This window comes from Homarus americanus, unplaced genomic scaffold (genome assembly GCF_018991925.1).
Source record: "Homarus americanus isolate GMGI-L3 unplaced genomic scaffold, GMGI_Hamer_2.0 scaffold43872, whole genome shotgun sequence".
Taxonomy (NCBI): domain Eukaryota; kingdom Metazoa; phylum Arthropoda; class Malacostraca; order Decapoda; family Nephropidae; genus Homarus; species Homarus americanus.
The window spans coordinates 300,455-321,105 of NW_024742269.1; the positions used below are offsets into that span (position 1 = coordinate 300,455).

General features: G+C 38.9%; 1 protein-coding gene across 3 annotated transcripts in view; it reads left to right on the forward strand.

Annotated features, from left to right (window-relative positions):
• The first annotated feature begins 1,682 nt into the window (after nucleotides 1-1,682).
• Nucleotides 1,683-20,651, forward strand: part of LOC121876702 (titin-like) — a 94,660-nt gene continuing 75,691 nt past the window's right edge. Inside the window, exons 1-2 of one of the 3 annotated variants that reach the window (XM_042382048.1) lie at nucleotides 1,683-1,846; nucleotides 13,440-13,733. In XM_042382048.1, coding sequence (XP_042237982.1) covers nucleotides 1,804-1,846; nucleotides 13,440-13,733 — 337 coding nt within the window. In that variant the 5' untranslated portion in view covers nucleotides 1,683-1,803. Of the gene's footprint in view, nucleotides 1,847-13,439; nucleotides 13,734-20,651 lie in introns of those variants that run through there. The other 2 variants (XR_006090802.1, XM_042382051.1) reach the window with 2 other exon arrangements.

Here is a 20,651-nt window from a genome sequence, read left to right on the forward strand (position 1 = left end):
CTTCGTATGACACCCTACTAGATATAGCAAAATCTTAAAGAAAAAAAATATTCATATCAATCTGTAGGCTTTAACAACGGAGGTCCTTAAAGTGCGTAACATGGTTAGTAGTAATACTGCATACCAGTCCAACAACAATAAAAATAGAAAGAGGCTTGATTACCAGTTGGTAATTCCCACATACACATGACATGAAGAAAAAATGAAAATATGCAGTCAAGATGATGCCTTCAAGAACATAGGTTTTTTTTTTTCATGGTTAGTACGACTCTACATATAAAGCCTAAATTCAAAATCCATTCAATTTGACATATAGTTAGGATGCAATACTATCTATTAAAGTTTAATTGTATGTCGTCATTAGAAAATATTCTTTGATGTTTTTTTATTTGTTTAACAAATTTATTGGCAGAGCTTGTAGTACAGTTTGCCTATTCCGAGCAATTCAGTCAGGTCTTGACACTGAGGGTGGTATCACTTCTCACTGTCACGCAGGACAGAGGTTCACACACAAAGAAATACATCATATTCATTAACAACTATAAATGTATAGAGGTCAGATTCATATGGATAATGTCACTGTTCACTGCCATGCAGGACAGAGGTTCGTACACAAAGAGTTGCATCATATTCATTGACAGTACATATACATATATGTAAACACACACACACACATATACATACATATACGTATATACATACACATATACATGTACACGTACATATACATGCACACACGCACACATACATACATATACGTCGGTCAGATTCATGTGGGTAATGTCACTTTTCACTGCCATGCAGGACAGAGGTTCGTACACAAAGAGTTGCATCATATTCATTGACAGTACATATACATATATGTAAACACACACACACACATATACATACATATACGTATATACATACACATATACATGTACACGTACATATACATGCACACACGCACACATACATACATATACGTCGGTCAGATTCATGTGGGTAATGCCACTGTTCACTGCCATGCAGGACAGAGGTTCGTACACAAAGAAGGAAATACATCACATTCACCAGCAGCATACATGGGTCAGTGGATCACATACATTGGAGTCATATTCTAATTGAAGACTAATCAGTGTGGGCTAGCAAATTTGGGATAAACAGCAAGAATGTCCTCAAGCACACCTGATTCAATGAAGTAATTACATAGTTCAAGATACAGTAAGTCAGGTGGCCTGAAGTCTTTGACAGTGTCACATTCAATAATATAGTGTTCAAGTGTATGCTTTAAAGGTTTATCACAAAGTTTACATGCTGAGTGTTCCGGTATGGGTACAGCGTTACTAACTTGCCAGATGTGTCTGTATCCTAGCCTAATTCTGGCCACGACTACATCACATTGTCTGGTTCTGTCCTTATGCTGGCCATACCGGTACCTCTTGTTACAAAATTTGTCATATTTATTTTTTGATGGTCGCGTAGACTAGCGCTGCTTGGTAGTACTGTACTCAAATCACCAACCTTACGGATTGTTCACTGTTTTATAGATAATTTTTTTTTTCACTATTAATCGCAGAATAATAATTAAATATTTGTACAATAATTTATAATAGCATGTAGTAATGGATATATTTGGGGGAAGGTGAGATTAAGGATTCTTAGTAGTAAGAGGAAATAGGCCGTGGTTGGCTACCCTTGACGCCCCTCGCCCGTAAACAAACCACAGTAAGCTAGGAGACGTCTGACAAGTGTAGCTTCTGTGGAACGAGGCTAGTGGTGGTGGTTTGTACGTAAAACTTGCGTGACACTCCACATAACATAATGAAGATTTGCGGAAGAATAGTTCCTTTACTCTTAATAACAGGTATGGTCGTAGCTATGTTCATAATATATTGCCAGAGGTAAGTTTTAGTTAAAGGTCAGCCTAAACAATGCGTAATAATTAACCTAGTATGAAGATGGTTCATGCTCATTTTTTGATTAGCTTGCCTTATATTTTATGTAAAATGTAAATGTCATATTATGTGTGTTATTATGGTTGGTTAATAATGGCTTGTTTCTGTTGTATAGACTTAGCCCATATGAAGTTTAACTTTTGGGTAATAACTCACTACACTCAAACGATAGGGTAATTTTTCGTTAACCACCCATCACCTTTTTTAACATGAAAAATATATTTTTTCGATATATTTATTTTTTTATTTTTTATTTTATTTTTTTGGCTGTTTTAGACTTTATATTAGTGCACACAACTTTCCTATCCCAAATCTATTATTTTATTCGAATAAAACGTCTAATTTTAAGATAAATTTCTTCTATTACATTTCCGTTGCAAACGTATAATAGCGGAGATAGCGCATGCCAGATATTTCTCTCTTTTCTTCCATTAATCTTCCGCCATTATCGCTTACCAGACCGTGGAAGGATGTTTAATACTTTCAATGAGTTTTGCACCTAAAACATGTTACAGTATTTTGACTAGTAAGTATTGAAGAGGTACAGTAGTAACTTGGTAATTATCCTGCAGACATTTCAAGCAATTTAGGCATAATTAACCAAACTTTTAATGCAGTTTTTCATGCTGAACACAGTGATGGTATCAGATTTTTTTGGATTTGGTGATGATGAAAGTTTTTAGGGAAAGGCATAATTATTGAGTAATGACCCTTTTTACCCTGTCAATTTTCACCCCATCAAATGTGGTCAGTGCATTAAAGCAGAGGAAAAATTATCAAAACATAATTAAAAGAACCTTATTTAACCTAATTGGTCATTGTACTGTACTCACCTACTGGGTGACTGTTCCACAAATGCAGGTACAGGACAGGGTACTGGTACAGTATGCAATATAGTCTTGTAACCCGACACCAGCATATAGTACAGGTAATTGATTTAGGCAAATATGTTGGTATTTGTAGAATATTCGCCCAAAACTGGAGGAATTGGAAATTTCTTACTTTTCTTTTTCCATGTCTTTTATTAGTACCTGTAGTAAGTACAACACGGGCAGGCACCAACATCATGTGTGTGCTTTTATTGATAAATGCTTTCAAGTGAATGGCAGTGACCTTTTTCTACCTTACTTAAACAAACCTGGCTAAACTCACATAAATTAACCTACCTAGCCAAAACTACCTAACCTAACATGAATTAATCTACCAACATAAAATACCCGGTAATATATTGTACTGTACAGTCGGCCCTTAACATTCGCGGGGGTTAGGTAACAGAGATACCCGTGAATGTTAGAAATCCGTGTACTATTGCTGCCCCCCCCCCCCTAAAAAATCCCTGGCCCCCCCATGTCCTTATTTATCGTATATACCTGTGTGTAGTTCGAGTTTTTAAGACCAAATTATTTGGCAAAAATTGGGGGTCGACCTCTAAACGGGTAATTGTTGCGTTAGGTTGAAAAATATTTACCAGTAACTACCAGTAAACAATGGAAACGATGCACCAACACACCACCAGCTGTGAGTGTCGGTACAGTTGCCAGGGCAGATCTCTTGCGAGCCCAAAGTAGCCAAATCCATGGTATGGTAGCACAGGACAATGTAAAACAAAGTATTCATTTATTAAAGTTAATTTATAGATACTGGACATAAATTTTTGTTCATTACATTTGAAACATCAATCTTTGTTAATTAAATTTGAAACAAGAGAAAACTACGATACTGGACTTTCATTAAAATATTACATCACAAGTATATTTTACCTTAACTGTGACTGAATGAATATATTCTCGGAAATAAATATGGAAATGTAATATTTTTGCTGGAATGACGTACATATTATAGTGGGAAGTGGGATAAAATCATGACGAAGGACTTTCGCTTTCTTTCGTTGTTCAAAATATTTTACCGTAATCGCTTTTCAAATGGTTTTCAGTTAAAAAACTGTTGTACTCGTACTGTATTACAATAATATTCTATCCTATCATTAGCCTTATAATCCCACAACTGAAAACCATTCGAAAAGCGATTACGGTAACATCTTTTGAACGAAAGAAAGAGAAAGTCATTGCTTTCGTCACAATTTTATCCCACTTTCCACTGTAATACGTACATCATTTCAGCAAAAATATTACATTTCCATGTTCTCAGAAATAAATGGTAGTTTTGTTGAAACGTAATGTACAGTATTTAATATTAAAATGCAAAAATAGCTATAAAAACAATTAATACACCCGTAATGTACTGGCTGGCATCTCCACTCGTCCCTGCTCCCGCGTCCAAGGTCACCACTCCTCCCAACTCGCTCCCTCCTCCACCTCCTCACCGTCACTACTGCCGACAACAAACACAAATGTTTTGTGAATAACTGCACCTCCACTTCCTATGTACAGTACTGAACTGTACTGTGCTGTGCATTTTTACAAACAATAAACATGGCAAGAAAAGCTATTAAAAAAAAAGAGATAAAAATTTCACTTTACTGTACAGTACCTATCCTCGGCAACAGGACGGGGGTCATCGGGCTCATCGTCACTCAATTCCATAACGGGTGGTGAAGTGGGGGCGACGGTGGATTCAGCTGCTTCCTCACTGCCGCCAGTGATTGATGGTGTTAAATCTCTCCTTCGGTGATCAAAGAACATGGTGATGGGGAGTTGTCGTCTCTTTCTTTCATTTCTTCCATGATGTTTTTGTATGGAGCAAAAACGTCATCCATCCCTCGCATGAATTTCAGGGCACGCACCATGGAGGGGTCCATACTATAGGCCAGGTTTTTCAGTGCCTCAATATTCCTGGTCATCTCCCCCAACTTCTCCAACGTTATTTCTTGGTGCTCTTCCTCATCCTCTTTCCCTTTCGCTTCCTCTTCCTCTTCCTTGCCTGAGTCTACTAACTCCTGTAGATCCTCCTCGGTCAGCTCAGTGTCGTGCTCTTCAATTAGCTCCCTAATCTCGTCCTCTGCCATGTCCTGGAAGCCTTCAGCAGCCACTTTCCTTGACAGTGCCAGGGTCTTTCTGAATATTTTCATTAAAATCCATCAAAATCATTTTCCTTGTCATCGTCTTAAGCACCAAACAGCTCCTCCCAGTCTTCTCCTTGAACAGGGCTAGAGGGTACGTGTTTTTCGAATCGTTTTCAATTAAAAAAATGTTACAGCACATGTATATTTTACCTAAACTGTGCCTGAATGAATATATTCTCAGAAATAAATAGTAGTTTTGCTGAAACGTGATGTATTTCAATGTAAAATAGGATAAAATACATGACGAAAACAAAAGACTTTACCTAACCTTCCAATGTTCAAGAGATGTTACTCGTTTTTTTAATAGTTTTCGGTTAAAATACTGTTATATTACAATGATATTATATTCATACTGTGCTTGATATACTACATTCACAGAAATGAAATATTTTTGCTGAAATGACGTAAGTATTACAGTGGAATGTGGGACAAAATCGTGACGAAAACAATGACTTTCGCTTTCTTTCGTTCAAAAGATGTTACCGTATCGCTTTTCGAATGGTTTTCAGTTAAAAAACTGTTGCATCACAAGTGAATTAGGATAGAATATTATTGTAATACAACAGTTTTTTAACTGAAAACCATTCGAAAAGCGATTACGGTAACATCTTTTGAGCGAAAGAAAGCGAGTCATTGCTTTCGTCACTTTCCACTGTAATACGTACGTCATTTCAGCAAAATATTACATTTCCATATTCTCAGAAATAAATAGTACTTTTGCTGAAATGTGATGTATTTCAATGTAAATTAGGATAAAATACATGACGAAAACAAGAGACTTTACCTAACCTTCCGATGTTCAAGAGATGTTACTCGTTTTTTTAGTAGTTTTCGGTTAAAATACTCTTATATTAGTGATATTCTATTCATACTGTGCTTGATATAATACATTCACGGAAATGTAATATTTTTGCAACTACAATGCTGATGTCAACACAAGTGTGGTTACAGCGAGACTGACTGAGTGAGGAAGAGCTATGCGTGTGTGTGTGAGGTTGCGGGAGCGGGCGATGTCCCGTGTTCGGTGCCGCGCGCGATTTGAATGTACTTCAATTACTTCAATGTACAGAATATTCCTCTGGCGGGGTAATCCGCGTATTTGCGAATCCATGAATGCTAAACCCGCGTATGTGAAGGGCCGACTGTACTGTACTTCCATCCAAGCATAGAAAGGTAGGCAGGTTTAGTTGGTTCATCTTATCTTATAACAAATTGCTTTATGTTAGTAAATCAAGATGACATTGCAGGAAGTAAGCATGCTGACATCTATTATGTTCAGTATACTGTAGTATATTAAAAAATAAAAAAAAGGAAATTGCAAAGGAGCACATCCTTTGTGATAACCGGGGTACAGTATTTCTGTATACAGTGGTCCCTCGGTTAACGAACACAATTCATTCCAGAAGGTCGTTCGTTAACCAAAAATTTTGTTAACCGAAACCATTGTTTCAATGGGATTTTGGGTAATTGGTTCTAGCTCACCGAAAATTACATACAAAGTAAAAATAAATGCAGTAAAGTACACTTTCTTTGAGGTGTGTATGTAGAAGGCTCCTGGTTGATGAAGATGATGATGGGTGAGTCAAGTGGCTGATTGGCGCACCAAAAACTAGTTTCCTGTACTGCAATTATGTTAAATAAGTGTTAAAATTACTAAAAAATTTAATATAAAACTTGGAAAATTATTGAATAGTACAACCTTCTTGATATTTACTCAAATGGGAACGAATTTAAGCCGTAGAACCGATTACTGTATTGGTGGACTAATATTCCAGCTGGTGAGCAAGCGAAAACATGTTGACATGATTTCGTAAAAATTTCGTTAACTGAAATTTCGTTAACCGAGGGATCACTGTATTATTTATACTACATAAGATGAACCAACCTAAATTACCTAACCTTACTTGTCTAGCAGTGAGGATAGGTGTGGTATGTTGGTTCATCTGTGTTCAAATAAATTATACGCCATAATGTATGGAAGCATTAATGTGTATGATATGATCACTGGAAATTTTTTTTGTGTAAATAAGCAAAATGACATCAACAGAATGATGTGGGTGGACGTAGATTAGTGTTCAGGATGATAAAAGTTTGACACTTAGATAAACAAAAATTTATATTCCTACGAGTAGTTTTTGGTTTTCTCAATCTAAGGTAGAAATTTTCTTCAATACGTGACTACTGTTTCTTGTGCTGTAGTTGAAAATACTGTAAGTGGTTTAAAGGCATTGTTTTTAAATAATGAAAAAATTTCTTATACGTATTGTAGAACTTTGCCAGAATCTGAGGTAAAATTGTAGAAGGGCTCACACCTACTAATTGGAATTTTCCTGTAAAACTGTTCAACATTAGTGTTTTAATCGGTTTGAATTAAACTTAGCCCCCACTTTATGGGGGTGGTACTGTAGTGATACCACTGAGTTACCAGGTGCCACAAAAATTTTAATTAAACTTTAGGAAACCATAAACCTAACTTCATAATTGTCTCATTTAAGTGATCACATTAAGGAGCAGCCATGGGGACAAAGCCAAGCCTCTAGCATTGAAGACGAAGCTGAACCCATTGGAATGTCACGAAGCACCAGACATTAAAAAAGTCATGAAGCCAAAGCCAGACATTGAAAAGCATGAAGCTGAAGGCAAGGCTTTACAAGGCTTCATGAAACTTTAACACCATTATTTATATAATAGGGTACTGTATACTTATATGTTGATGGAAATACTGTATGTATGGAATTTGAAGTTGCGGCAAGGCTTTGAGATAAGCTGACTTTATTTTAAGCTTATTGTTCTTGGGGTAAGTTTTAACTCTCCCTCTAGACTGAAACATTTTACTTAGGGTAGCAATTTATCTAAGTAAATTTATTTTATCACCAATACATAAGCAAAGTAGTTTACAATCACAAATCACAGAGAAACATTGGAAGGAATCATCATAAGATTTTCAAAGGTATCTTTAACCTGTTCTGACATTTAGGTCAGGTCCTTGTGAGAATAGACCAGTAAGGATAACTTGTGATGTCAGTATGGGTCTCAGTTCATGTAAGCTCAGATCAAGGTCACATGGCCAACTCAAATTTGACTTGCCTCATCTAAGGTTTACCCTCCCATGCACTACCTGGGATTGAGATTCTGAGCTGATTGACCTGTGACAATATGTTCTTGCCTTGGCACTGGTCACTGACATGCTGGTCAGTAATTCTGGCACTGACACGACAACCCATGTCACTTGTCAAGTCGGGTCAAAATTGCACCACCTTGGATCTGCCACTAATTTGATATAGTGTCTTTATTTAATATGGTCTAAATACAATTATTTAATACGGTCAGTGTGTCTGTGCAAAGATGAAAATCTGAAGCCAGGCCTATGGCTTCAAAACAAAAGTGTTTAGAAGCCAAATCCAAGTCTAAAAAGCATGGTTTCCAGAAGCCAAAAACTACTTCTAGCCCTACCTGTTAGGGACTGTGGTAGTTACAGCCAAAGATTATTATTGATGTTTTGGAGGATTCAAAGGAACACAGGAAGACAAGCACAGGGGTGGCCTAAGTGATTTGGGGGTCTCCTGCAAAATTCCAGAATTGGCTCCTATACTGCCTCGAGTTAGCTAGAAAACAAAAAAGTATTATTTGTGTCCGTATTTCACTTTTAAACACCACTAAGGTAGTTCCATTTCACATTTTATAAAATCTTCCTCACACGCTGTTATCATACTGTACAGGTACTTTACTTTATCCTCTTCGCTTGGGTGGTCGGTCACGTCTCTGTTACCCGCTGTTGGTAAGTATTGTGCTGAGCATGTACTAGTTCCAGTATGTATCTGTTCCCGCAATAGTTTTTGTCAAGTCTGGTCTTGAATGAGCTCACACTTGATACCGTCACAACACACTGGCAGATTGTTCCAAGCGTTCACAGCCCTCATTGTTATGACCCTTGGCCTCTTAGGTTGTAACAATGCACAAATTCAACTTCTCTTTGTTTTATAGGTCCAAGGAATAGATCCCACCAAATTCATCACCTTATTACTATGGGGTATATTGAAATTCATGAAGTAGATTTAATTACAAAATTTATATTAACAAACAAACAATAAAACAAATATTTCAGTTATGTACAAAAATAAACAAATACAAACTAAATCTGATCAAATAAGTGACTCAACCGAGTGACAAAATAATGAACATAAAAGTAAAGACTAAATACTTATTTAAATTAGCAACTACCATGAACAGCGTGGTTATCCACCACACGTACCTCATAAATAAGTAAGTTATATTCCGTGGAATTCTAAAATATGACGAACAACAATCTCACATAATACTTGGTGTTCTAAAAGTCGAGCAAGGTTCACACGTTATACCACTAGAAATATACTGTACAATAAGAAAGGAGATACTTAACTTATGACTGCCAGCTCAATACTGCCATCACCCGGCTCCTTGGAGGTAAAACTAAGCGAGCAGAGGAGAGCGGAAATGACGTCACAAACAAAAGACATTCGCGTTGCGAATCCGCAACCAACCATTGAACTCTCACTCGTAACACTCATTCTAAAAAAGCTTGCCCTGATAGTTTTCTGAACTTGTGGCTTCTTTAACCTTGAGCTGTGACCCCTAGTGGGGTACGAACACTTGACTGAATAATGTCTTCTGAGGTGTTTATATATGTATTAAATCACTCCTTGCCCACCTATTGTATAAGTTAGACAATTGCAGGCATTCTAATCTCTCTGGGTATCTGAGGTGCTGTACTGAAGGCACCAGTCTGGTGGCCTTCCTTAGGACATTTTCAATCAACTGACAGTTTCTAGCATATCTCGGGAACAAGACAGGATGGCAGTACTATACTCCAAATAGGGAAGCACCTCACTTTTGAAGAGTGCTACGAGGGACCCACCAGCTCGGTATATGAATGCCCATCGTATAAGACCTACTGGTTTGATTGCTTAATTTTCCTTCTTCTCACAATGGTCTGGACCTTCAGTTCATTGTCAACATATACACTCAGATCCTTTTCACATTTGGTCTCAGTTAATGGTGTTTTGTCATCCCATTGGGACATGTGATACACCTTGATATTTTTAATATGACCTCAGTGCATTTTTTCATTTTGTGATGTTAAATCTTAAGTCATTCCTTTGACCACTGCTGAAGCCGACATCATTTGCAAAATTTTTTTTTGAAAGACTGCCTATATAGAGTCTAGCATATTTATAAAACAGACAAACAACAACAGTCCAATACATTTCCCTGTGGTACCCTGCTTGGCACAGGTATCCGTGACAATTTTCTGCCGCTAATCAGCACACACTGTTTGTTGTCATGAAGAAAGTCTCGAATACACTCTAGGATGTTCCCCTGAATTCCATACCTCTTCCAATTTGATTTTCAGCCTTTCATGAGGTATGCTTTCAAATGTCTTGGCAAAGTCTAGTATTTTCATGTCAATATTGCCACCAAGCCCCAGAATCTGTGTCCACACATCCAGCACCTTAAGTAATTGTGTCAAGCAGGAGCATCCAGGCATAAAACCAAATTGGCATTCCTTTGCAACATTGTTTTGGAGTAAATAGTCCATTACAGCATTTAATATCCAGGTAAAACTCGACAAACGATGAGTTTAGATTCCAGAAAACCCATTGCTAAGTGAAATATCATAGATAGGGAGCATGGGGCTCCCAGCCAGTCCCCAAACACACATGTATCACCGACATAAAAATTCCTTCACTTATAAAATCAATAGAAAACACTCACCACATCATGAAGAATAATCCTGATCACCATCACATGTCCCCTTCGAGGCTAAGGGGACTCTTGTAGGTGGAGTGGAGACATTGAGACATTACTGTGGGGAGTCTCATGCTGCTTCACAGTGTCAAACTTCACCTCAGAGACATGGTTGTCTTGAATGCCTTGGCCTTCCAAGATATTTTCAAAGTTACACTGCTTACTTCACAGTCACAAAGACAGAGCAAAGCCCTTGTTACAAAAACAAAGTGAATAATGATAACAGCCAACACTGCTCATATCATTTTCACAACAGAGGCGAAGCACTTTACAGTCACAAAAAAACAAACAAAAAATATCACTTCACAGTCACCATAACACAGTTCAGTCTAAATGGTACTGTAGTGCTGTTCTCTTACTAAAAGAAAAAAACACTGATAAGTACATGGTGCAGTCCTCTTCACTAGTGCGTTTACAGGGGCTCACCAGGTTTTGTGCAGTGTGCCCGCGCTGTCTTTGTTTACATTCGACAGAAGGAAACTCGCAATAGTAAACTTACTATGGAATCATATTAAAACAAATATCTCAAAGATAATGATTTGTGGATTGTTTATATGATGAACGCCTGTAAACTCACTAGTGAAAGGGACTGTACAGTCAGCCAATGATGCACCGACCCCACCCTGGGTCTCATGCTCGCAATTTTACCTGGCAATACTTGGTAAATGTTGTTGAATAAATGAACAAGTTTCTAAATTTTTGTATATTTGTTTAAATAATGAAGAAAATTTGATGTGAGAATCTTGTGGCAGCTGTGGTTGTAGTTGAGTTGCCAATTCATTAATATAATTATCTTCAGTATTTAAGCTATACTGTATAAAAAAATTTAGAAACTTCTCATGACCTGAAATAACAATGAATAGTTTATTATTATAAAAATGTTACCTTTTGGTTGTTTGATATTTATCCTAACAGTGATACAGCCAAAAACAGATCCACCGATCACAATCACCTTTACATACTGTACAGCCTTCCTTTACCAAGTATTGCCAGGTAGAATTGCGAGCATGAGACCCAGGGTGGGGTCAGTGCATCATTGGCTGACTGTACATAGAGCAACGAAGCTGAATGATAATTGTGGAGCTATGTGATGGTTGGGAGGTGCGATTAGCAAAGTACCAGGTGCAAGACTGTAGTGTGCGTGTTGGCGGCTTGCAGATAGATATTACTGTGGCTGACAAGTGTAGTCAGAGATGTGTTACCTATGGAGAGTGCAGAGGCTTAAACATTGTTTCCTTATAAAAGTCACTAATTTAACACAAAAATATACTCTGTATTGATGGAATCCTTGCAAGACGATGATTAATTTGAGTACATATATACAATCCATAGTTTGCACTAGAGATTAAAAAAAAATCCAATCAATGGATATCGTTAAAGCTAATGTTTTTGTTCATATATAGCGAGATGGTCTTAATTCATGACCACCGTTAAAGTGGAATATCATTGAATAAGACATCATTTATTGAGGCTTTCCTGTACTGTAGTGCTCTCCAGAAGCCTTTTTTTATTTGCTGGGCTTGACTTCAGCTTCGAAGCCACGGGCCTGGCTTCAGATTTTCTTCTTTACTTTGACACACTGACCATATTGTGACTTCACAGTTGAGTTGATCCCTGACTTCTGTTCACACAATGACCTGATCTACTCGGAAAATAGAGGTGCATACTACAGTTTTAGTGATTATTATGATATATGTACAATATTTGTTGAATATGATCTAAATACAGTAAGTAATGGCTTAACGTTGGGGATGCGTTCATAAAAATGCAACGTAATAAGAAACAACGTTGAGCGGATCCATTTTCCCCCGTAAGAAATAGATAAAATACGGGAGGTACGTTCCTGAGCCACCCTTTGCCCCATGAAATACATTACTGTACATATACAGAAAATCATTGCCATTTCAATGGAAAATAATACATGCATATACAACTACTAAGTTTGTATTGGTACTCACCGATGGGTGGAGGTGGTAGAGTGAGTGTGTGATGAGTAGTGAAGCAGGGGAGGCGGATGACTAGAGGGGAGGAGTATGGCGGGAGCAGAGGAGGAGGGCGGGAGAGGAGTAGGGTGGTGAGTCACAGAGACTGCGCCGAGCCGAGAGAGTGTAGCGCGGTCAGACGAGAAAGGGTGATGCGCCGGAGAAAGTAGTTCGTGACGACTCAAAACGACGTAGTATCGGATCACCGGGACGTTAAATGAATTTTGGGTCTCTAAAGTTTAGCGACTTAGTACTGAAACAACGTTAAGCTCGGACTTACTGTACAATTATAAAAGGTGAAACAACACTAAGAAATATCAACAGCATTTGAAGAACCAGTGTCGTGACTTTGTGAATGAGAAGAGCTTTCAAAGGGCGTAGGTCACAGCATTAGGTGGAAGTAGAATGAGCTATAATATTCTGTATATGAACCTAAACACTTTTCTTTTTTTTCACCATTATTCCGCCAAGTGATTCTCACCTACTTTTGCCAGTACCTGTATGTGTTAACATGTCAGGCAGAACCACCTATCAGGAGCAAAAAGTAACACACCTTCTAGTTGTTAGGGCTCTCATTGCCAGAGGTCACTAGTGTAGTTTTCATGCAGCTGTCCATGACTTTGGTCTTGGAGTGTACTTGCAGTTGTCATTTTAAAGAGAACCAGTACTATGTACAGGTTGTACCTGTACAATAATGAAGTTTTTTCTTTACAGTGTTGTTATTGTACCTGACCACTGAAACTGAAGGTAGAGGACGTGGTGGAGGAGGAGGAGGACGTGGTGGAGGAGGAGGACGAGGAAGCTCGCGAGGAAGCTCGCGAGGAAGCTCGAGAGGAAGCTCTGTAGGAAGCTCAAGGGGATGGGGAGGTGGCAGCTCCTTGGCTAAGTTTGGCTCCCCAAATCGGTGGTCATATGTCGGAGGACGTAGATTCTACTATGTAGGATATTATCATGGATATGGTTACCACCGTTACGGCACCTCAGGACATTATAACCCCAATGAGACTGGTAAGTAAAGTTTTCAGTGTCATTTGAGTTTTGGGGAAAATTTGGGGTCTTTATGTGAGAAAAATATATATTGTAATATGTACCTTAGACTCTCACTAGTTGTTGTTATTTTAGATTAGTTTGTTGCATTCAGGGGATGAATTATTGAAGGAAATTTATATTGTTGTTACCGGTATGTTTAAACTTGTCATCATTTGTTTAGTTATAATGCTTACAAAATATCTAGGTTGATCATTACAAATAGAGCTCTAAGGGAATTTTTCCACTTATTATTTTCAAAGGTGTTGTAATGAAAAAGCCAACTGAACAATTTTTTAACCTAAAATGTTGAACTGTACTACACTTAAACCTCTAAGCAGTGAACACTATGGTGGTCTTAGAAGTTAGCATTATTGTACTAAAAAATTCAGATTAGGTCAAATTAACTGTAATAACAGGAAAAAATCAGTAGAATTATTGAGAAAAAAAATTATAATTTCATGTCTCTACGTATGCCACGTAAAACAATGGTGATGATGAGCTCAAAACGTCCTGCTTCAGATATCTTCAGTCTTCAGCAAGTTGGAGTAGTGGTGAATATACCTGTACAGTGGTCCCTCGGGTAACGAGCACAATTTGTTCTAGAAGGTTGCTCGTTAACCAAAAAATTCGTTAACCGAAACCATTGTTTCAATGGGTTTTTGGGTAATTGGTTCCAGCTCACCGAAAATTGCCTAAAGTCAACAAAAAAGGTAGTAAAGTACACTTACTTTGAGGTGTGTATGTAGAAGGCTCCTGGATGATGATGATGATGATGATGGGAATTAGAATGGGGGTGGAGGAAAGGGAGAAGAGAAGGCATTGGGGTGGAAGAGAAGTCACCCCATGGCTCCATTTCACCCATAAAATTTTTGTTCACTTGGTGTAATTCAAGATTATTTTCTTTAAATCAACACTGCACTGCATTATATATTGTCAATATGTAAAATAAAATTCAAAATGGCCAATAATTTGACGGGAAACACAGAAAAAAAGCGTTTATGTTGAAGAGAGTCTGAAACAAGATGTTACCTCCACTGAAAAGACACAGAGACTGACGCCTGTATGGTGTGTTGACAGGCTGTTTGGCGCGCTAAAAACTATTTTCCCTGTACTGTACTTAAATTATGTTAAATAATTGTTAAAATGACTAAAAATTTTAATATAAGACTTTTAAAATTATTGAATAGTGCAAACTTCTTGATATTTACTAAAATAGAACCGATTACTGTACTGTATTGGCGGACTAATACTACAGCTGGTGGGCAGCCAAATGCAGGCGAAAACATGTTGGGAAAAATTCGTGGGGAATTCGTTAATCGAGGGAATGTTCGTTAACCGAAGTTAAGAATTTTATGGAAGGTAATTCGTTAACCGAAATTTCATTAACCGAGGCGCTCGTTAACCGAGGGATCACTGTATTTAATAGTGATACTTATCATGTCTCTCCCAGTTATATTTTTATTTCTTTGAAAAAAAAATCATGTACTGAATTTTCTCTTTTTATTGATGTTACCAGTTTTTTACAACTAGAGGAGTAGGGTAAGGAGGTATGGGAGGAGGAAGTGGTGGTAGTAGTCTTGAGTACTGACTAGCCCGGGCCCCGATGTCGGTCAGTGACTTGTGCCAGGGTGGGCTAATCCCCGTAAAAAGAAAATAAAGTACAGTACTCTACTGTATTATTGTACAGTATGAACACTTGAGAGTTGTATTTTATTTTATAACCTACATCTTGATTAGAGTAAATGGCTTGAGAGTGAATGCGGCAAAATTAAAAGTATTGATTAGTCTTCCCTTTTTGGGTTACTGTACTAGATACCATGTACTCCTAGTATCTCCAATGTGTTATATTAATACAATTCATGATAAATATCACACTGAATAAACATAAACCATCCACACCACAAAAAAATGGTCTAGTTGGTTCAGAGATGGTACAGTAATCTGAATATAGGAAGAGCAGGGCTGGAGATTGTGAACACCTTGAGCCATAGAAAGCTTGATGACTGCTGTGTGCAAGAAAAGACATAAAAAGATGGGTTAGTAATGATGTTCAGTGATAAGAATAATAGGAACAAGATATTTTGGAAGGTGAGTAAATCCAGAAAAAGTGGTGTAGGAATCTTGATCGCTGAATAGTGGGTGGACAAAGTGCTAGATGTGAAAAGGCTGGCCACTTGGAGAAGAAGCTAAGAAAACAGATAATACAGTACTGTAAGCTCAATACTCACTCCAACACTAGAGAAGGAAATAATCTGACTTAGTCTGTGGGATATCAGAGTGTCTCAGAATTAAACTAGTGCAATACAGTATCAGAGCAATTTGACCTTCCCAGCTTCTCCTATTGTTATGGAGGTTAAAGGACATACCAGCTCTGTCCTTCTGATGTGATGCTTAGTGTAGGAGGACATTCCAGGTAAATCCCTTTGACTCAAGTGGTTAAGAAAAGGGTGAGTAGGTTGATTTGTATAAGTCAGGTGGATCAAAAACATAGATTGATTACCTTCTATGTAGGAAATCAGATAAGAAGCTTGTTAGGGATGTAAATGTTATAGTGGTAGAAGAATGTGCCTTGCAACACAGATTGCTTGTGTATGACTTGTATGGTGTGTGTTCCAAGAAGGAGAGTGTGGAAGTTGAAGGAAGAGAGTGTAAGAGAAACATATTATGCCAATTTAACCCTGAGGCTTCGGGTTGCATGACGTTCATCTCTAGAGCTTCGGGTCACATCTTATGACATGCATCTATAGGACTTTCGGTCATGTCATATGACATGCATCTCTAGAACTTTGTGTCACATCATATGATGTACGTCTATCGAGCTTTGGGTCACGTCATATGACGTTTTGATCTTTTACAGGCCAATTTGAATAAAAAGGGCAGGCCTGGCTAGATTATGTTGTCAAGAAGGTATTTATCTTTCACTCACACACAAGAGCCTCTGAGTCTCTTCTCATTAGCTTTTCAGCTTTTGTGATGTAGGAATCTGGTCCATGGACTTGACTCACTTCACCATGTCAGGGGAAGATCCGGGGGGGGGGGGTGTTCCTGGTGGTCCAGACCCCCGCCTTGTTATCTGAAAATTTCGGACCCCTTTAATCCGGATAAATCGGACGAAATCTGAACTGTCCATATAAAATTTCTGGTTCTGGGATTATCCCAGTTGCAATTGGGGTTGCAATTTCAAATTCTGTGTCACTACCAAGAAATAACAAAGTCCCTGGTGCACTCTAAGATTAAGAGAAAACGGATGACTCAGGCGTCCTAAAGTGAGAGAAAACGGACTCCTATGACGGGGCACTTAAATAAAGAGACATGGCTACATGTTTTGTGGACTAGCCACTGTACAGTATCCTTTTCATCACTTTGTAATAAACCTCGTTATGCCTATGTGTTTCTGATAATTATCATAACATTATATATTTATATATTTAGCGGTTGTACAAACACAAGGCCTCACACATTAGGGTGTGTCATACGGAGGCGAATTTTTTTTTTTGAGTTTGAAAAATCGGCCCATGGTATTAATGATGTAGTTCTATGTGCAGAATCATGTGATATCTTCAGATTTGAAAAGTTTTTCATTTTTGCTAGGTAAATTTTAACTTGAAATCTTATGAAAATTTATATTCCCACCTTTTTACCAACACCACTAAATAGCTTATTTAAAGTAAATAAATGTATCAGGTTAATTTATTAGGATGAAAATGATCCAGAATAGTGAAACGAGTGATCTTGACACATTTATTAAATTTAATATTCCTTTAGAAAACAAAATCATCAAATACAAAAACCGGTTTTACTACTACGACCCGGTGTTGCTGCACACCATAGAGAACATGTCTTTCTTGCTTCTGTTTCTACTCATCACCTCCCTGCTGACCACCTGAGCTCGAATGTAGCCTTCCCTCCTCTCCTGGCTGTACACGTGACTGCTGGCCTCGCTCACTTACTGTACACAACGCTCTATACTCTGGGTGTGCGAGGGCCAGGCAGGGACATGCATGGGGTTGTCCAGGAAAGCTCTGACTTGAACATTGGTGAGACTGCAGGTAAGAGGGGGCTCACTGCCAGCCTGGATGTTATCCAGATCTGGATCAGTGAGGTCTTGGCACCTAGATTGACTTCAAGTCTTCCTGACCCTGAAGGAATCGTCACCAACTGATTGACATGCCCAGATCCTCTCATAAGTCTCATATCCAAGATCTTTTGACTGCCACTCTTCTCTCCTCCTCATCCTTACTGCAGGCATTGTCTGCAGAACTGCCTCAGGATAGGCATACCAGGAAGATCTCCTCACAGTCTGCTCCACAATCTGAACAACCTTCCTTGGCTGACTCTCAGGGCTCAAGCTGGAGAACATGCCTCGGACCTTGGGAGAATGACTTGACCTTGTGTTGAACCAATTTGGCAAGTGACACTCCCGATGAATTGGACAATAAGTCTCAGGTTGTAGGCTGGTTCCCTTTCAGTTTATGATGGCGACCCAAATTCTGCAGAACCTGAGAGCCGTTGGCAGAGCCACCTAGAATGTGAGACTGGACCTATCTGCAGGTAAAGTCTATCAGGCATGACCCCAGTTTGATGCTGCAAATCATGTAACCATAGTACTGGTCAGTACTCAGGTCGTCAATGACAGTATGTGCAAGCTCAGAGGGCCAACTGTGATTTTTCCAAAGCTCGGATTTATTCTAACTCAGTGGCAGAGTCCAGCATCTTGCCAAGGGACCAGACCATCTGTTGTTTGAAAGGAGTCTTGCCATCCAGCTCCTGGATCAGATGTCTGAGTGGCAACTCGTTGGTGTGGAGGTCACAAACAATCCAGACCAGCTTCCTCCCAATCTTCCGCTCTATCCACTGTATGACCCCCCCTTGCCACCCTGTGTTCGTGTTGGTGCTGTCCTCTCCAATGGCCTGCAGGGTCTGGTCTACGTTCCTCTCTCTGAGCCAGTTCACAATGTCATCTGCCACTATCTCAGCTGGTTTCCTGATGTCATCTTTCTCTGGAGCGAAATGCCACAAATACTTCCCTCCTGGTTCACTGCAGCAGGAGTAGTGTTCCTCCTTCACCATGGCAGGGAACAACTTGTCAGAATCTCCAACTTTCATGAACACTTTAGTGTCATCCCTTCTCCCATCAAAGAACAAACAATTGATTCCATTTTCTCTTATCCCCTTATCAAACTCCTCTTCTAGGTTACTGATTTCTCCTGAGCTCTCCTTACTTTGTTATGATCTATCACCAGGTGAACATCATCAGGTGTTATCAAACCACCGTCAATCCAGGCAGCTGTTGCTATCTCTGCAGTTTCTCTGAGACCAGTGTGGTGTCGCATGCTGGCCAGAGCTATGCTCGGGATATCTTTCCTATTTCGAATCTTATGCCTGGAAGGTTTGGGATCATTATTTTCTGGGTTAGGGACAAAGTCACCATTCTCCTGGTCAGCACTTGGATCAGCCATGGGGAAGTCATTAAACTCTGAATCAGCTTGACTCCAATCATCGGCCTTTTTTACCTCACCCTGGGCCTTCTCAAGTCTCTTTTCCTCGGCAACTCTTCTCCTCTTCTGTCTCTCTGTGGCAGCCTCCTGTCTCTTGGACTCCGGAATATCTTGGCTAGAAATCATGAGAGCCCCTATACTGCCAGTCTTCTCTCTCTGTGCTTTGACAAATGCCAGTTCGATCACAGGAATCTTCAGTTCACGCTTGCAAATACAGGAGATGTGGGCCTCGGATTTACAGTCACGATCGCATCCAAACTCAGGACAGAGAACAATTGGGCACTTGCAAGTAATTATGTCAAATAACTGGTCCAGTTGCTTGGCAAAGCTGTCCTTAACTGCAAGTTTTCCTCTCCCAAGAGATATCTCTTGCCTTTTTCCCAACTGGCTAGCAGTCTCTCACTAATCTTCTTCCTGACTTGTTATGACTGGAGGCCCAGACTGAGCATTAGCCAGAGTGTACTGTAAATTTTGGTCATATCACTGGCAATGTCTTTGTTTGTGCTTAAGTTCTTTGGTTCTTTTCACTGGTTTGCCTAGTTAAAACACCGTATCTCAAAGCATCTCTCAATGTAGGCAACTCCGACTTCAGGAGCTCTCCCAGACCCAAGATAGTGACTGAGATGGCTGGATTTTTGGTTCCTCGTCCTGACACAAGCAGCCATCGCAAATATTATCAACTTATAAATGCATCAGAATCTGAAACAGAAAAAAATATTGTTAGTTGGGTTGTTAAAGAATGAAGTCAGAAAGCAATGTTCACTATTTAATTGTAATGCACTAATGCAGCTGTATTTTAGATTTTCGATAAATTTCACGCTAAAATTTACCTAGCAAAAGGTTGCAAAATATTGAAACTGAAATTATTTTCTGTTTATATACACTAAAATCTACCAAAAAAGTGATGGGCCATTAGTTTTAGCTGATCTTCCCTCCTATGACACACCCTACTCACACATGCCATTCAGACTGACAGACTTGACAAGTTTTACCAACCATAAAGACAATTGAAGCTTTAAACATCACTCACAATGGATCTTGAATATTCCAACTGTAATCAGACATACCTAAGTTGCCTCAACAATTGCAACCCCAGTTGCAATATCAAATTCTGTGTCACTACAAAGATATAACAGTCTCTGGTGCACTCTAAGATTAAGAGAAAACGGACGACTCAGGAGTGCTGAAGTGAGAGAAAACGGACTCCTATGACGGGGCACTCAAATAAACATACACATAGCTGTATAATGCAATATTAACCACTAAATCGGTTAATTCGGACAATTGGCTAAAACGGACACCCTTCCCCCCTATTAGTCCGTTTTAACGAGGGTCGACTGTATTGTGCTCAGGAATTTATGTCCTGTATAGTAAAATTAATTACTATTGACCTCAGAAT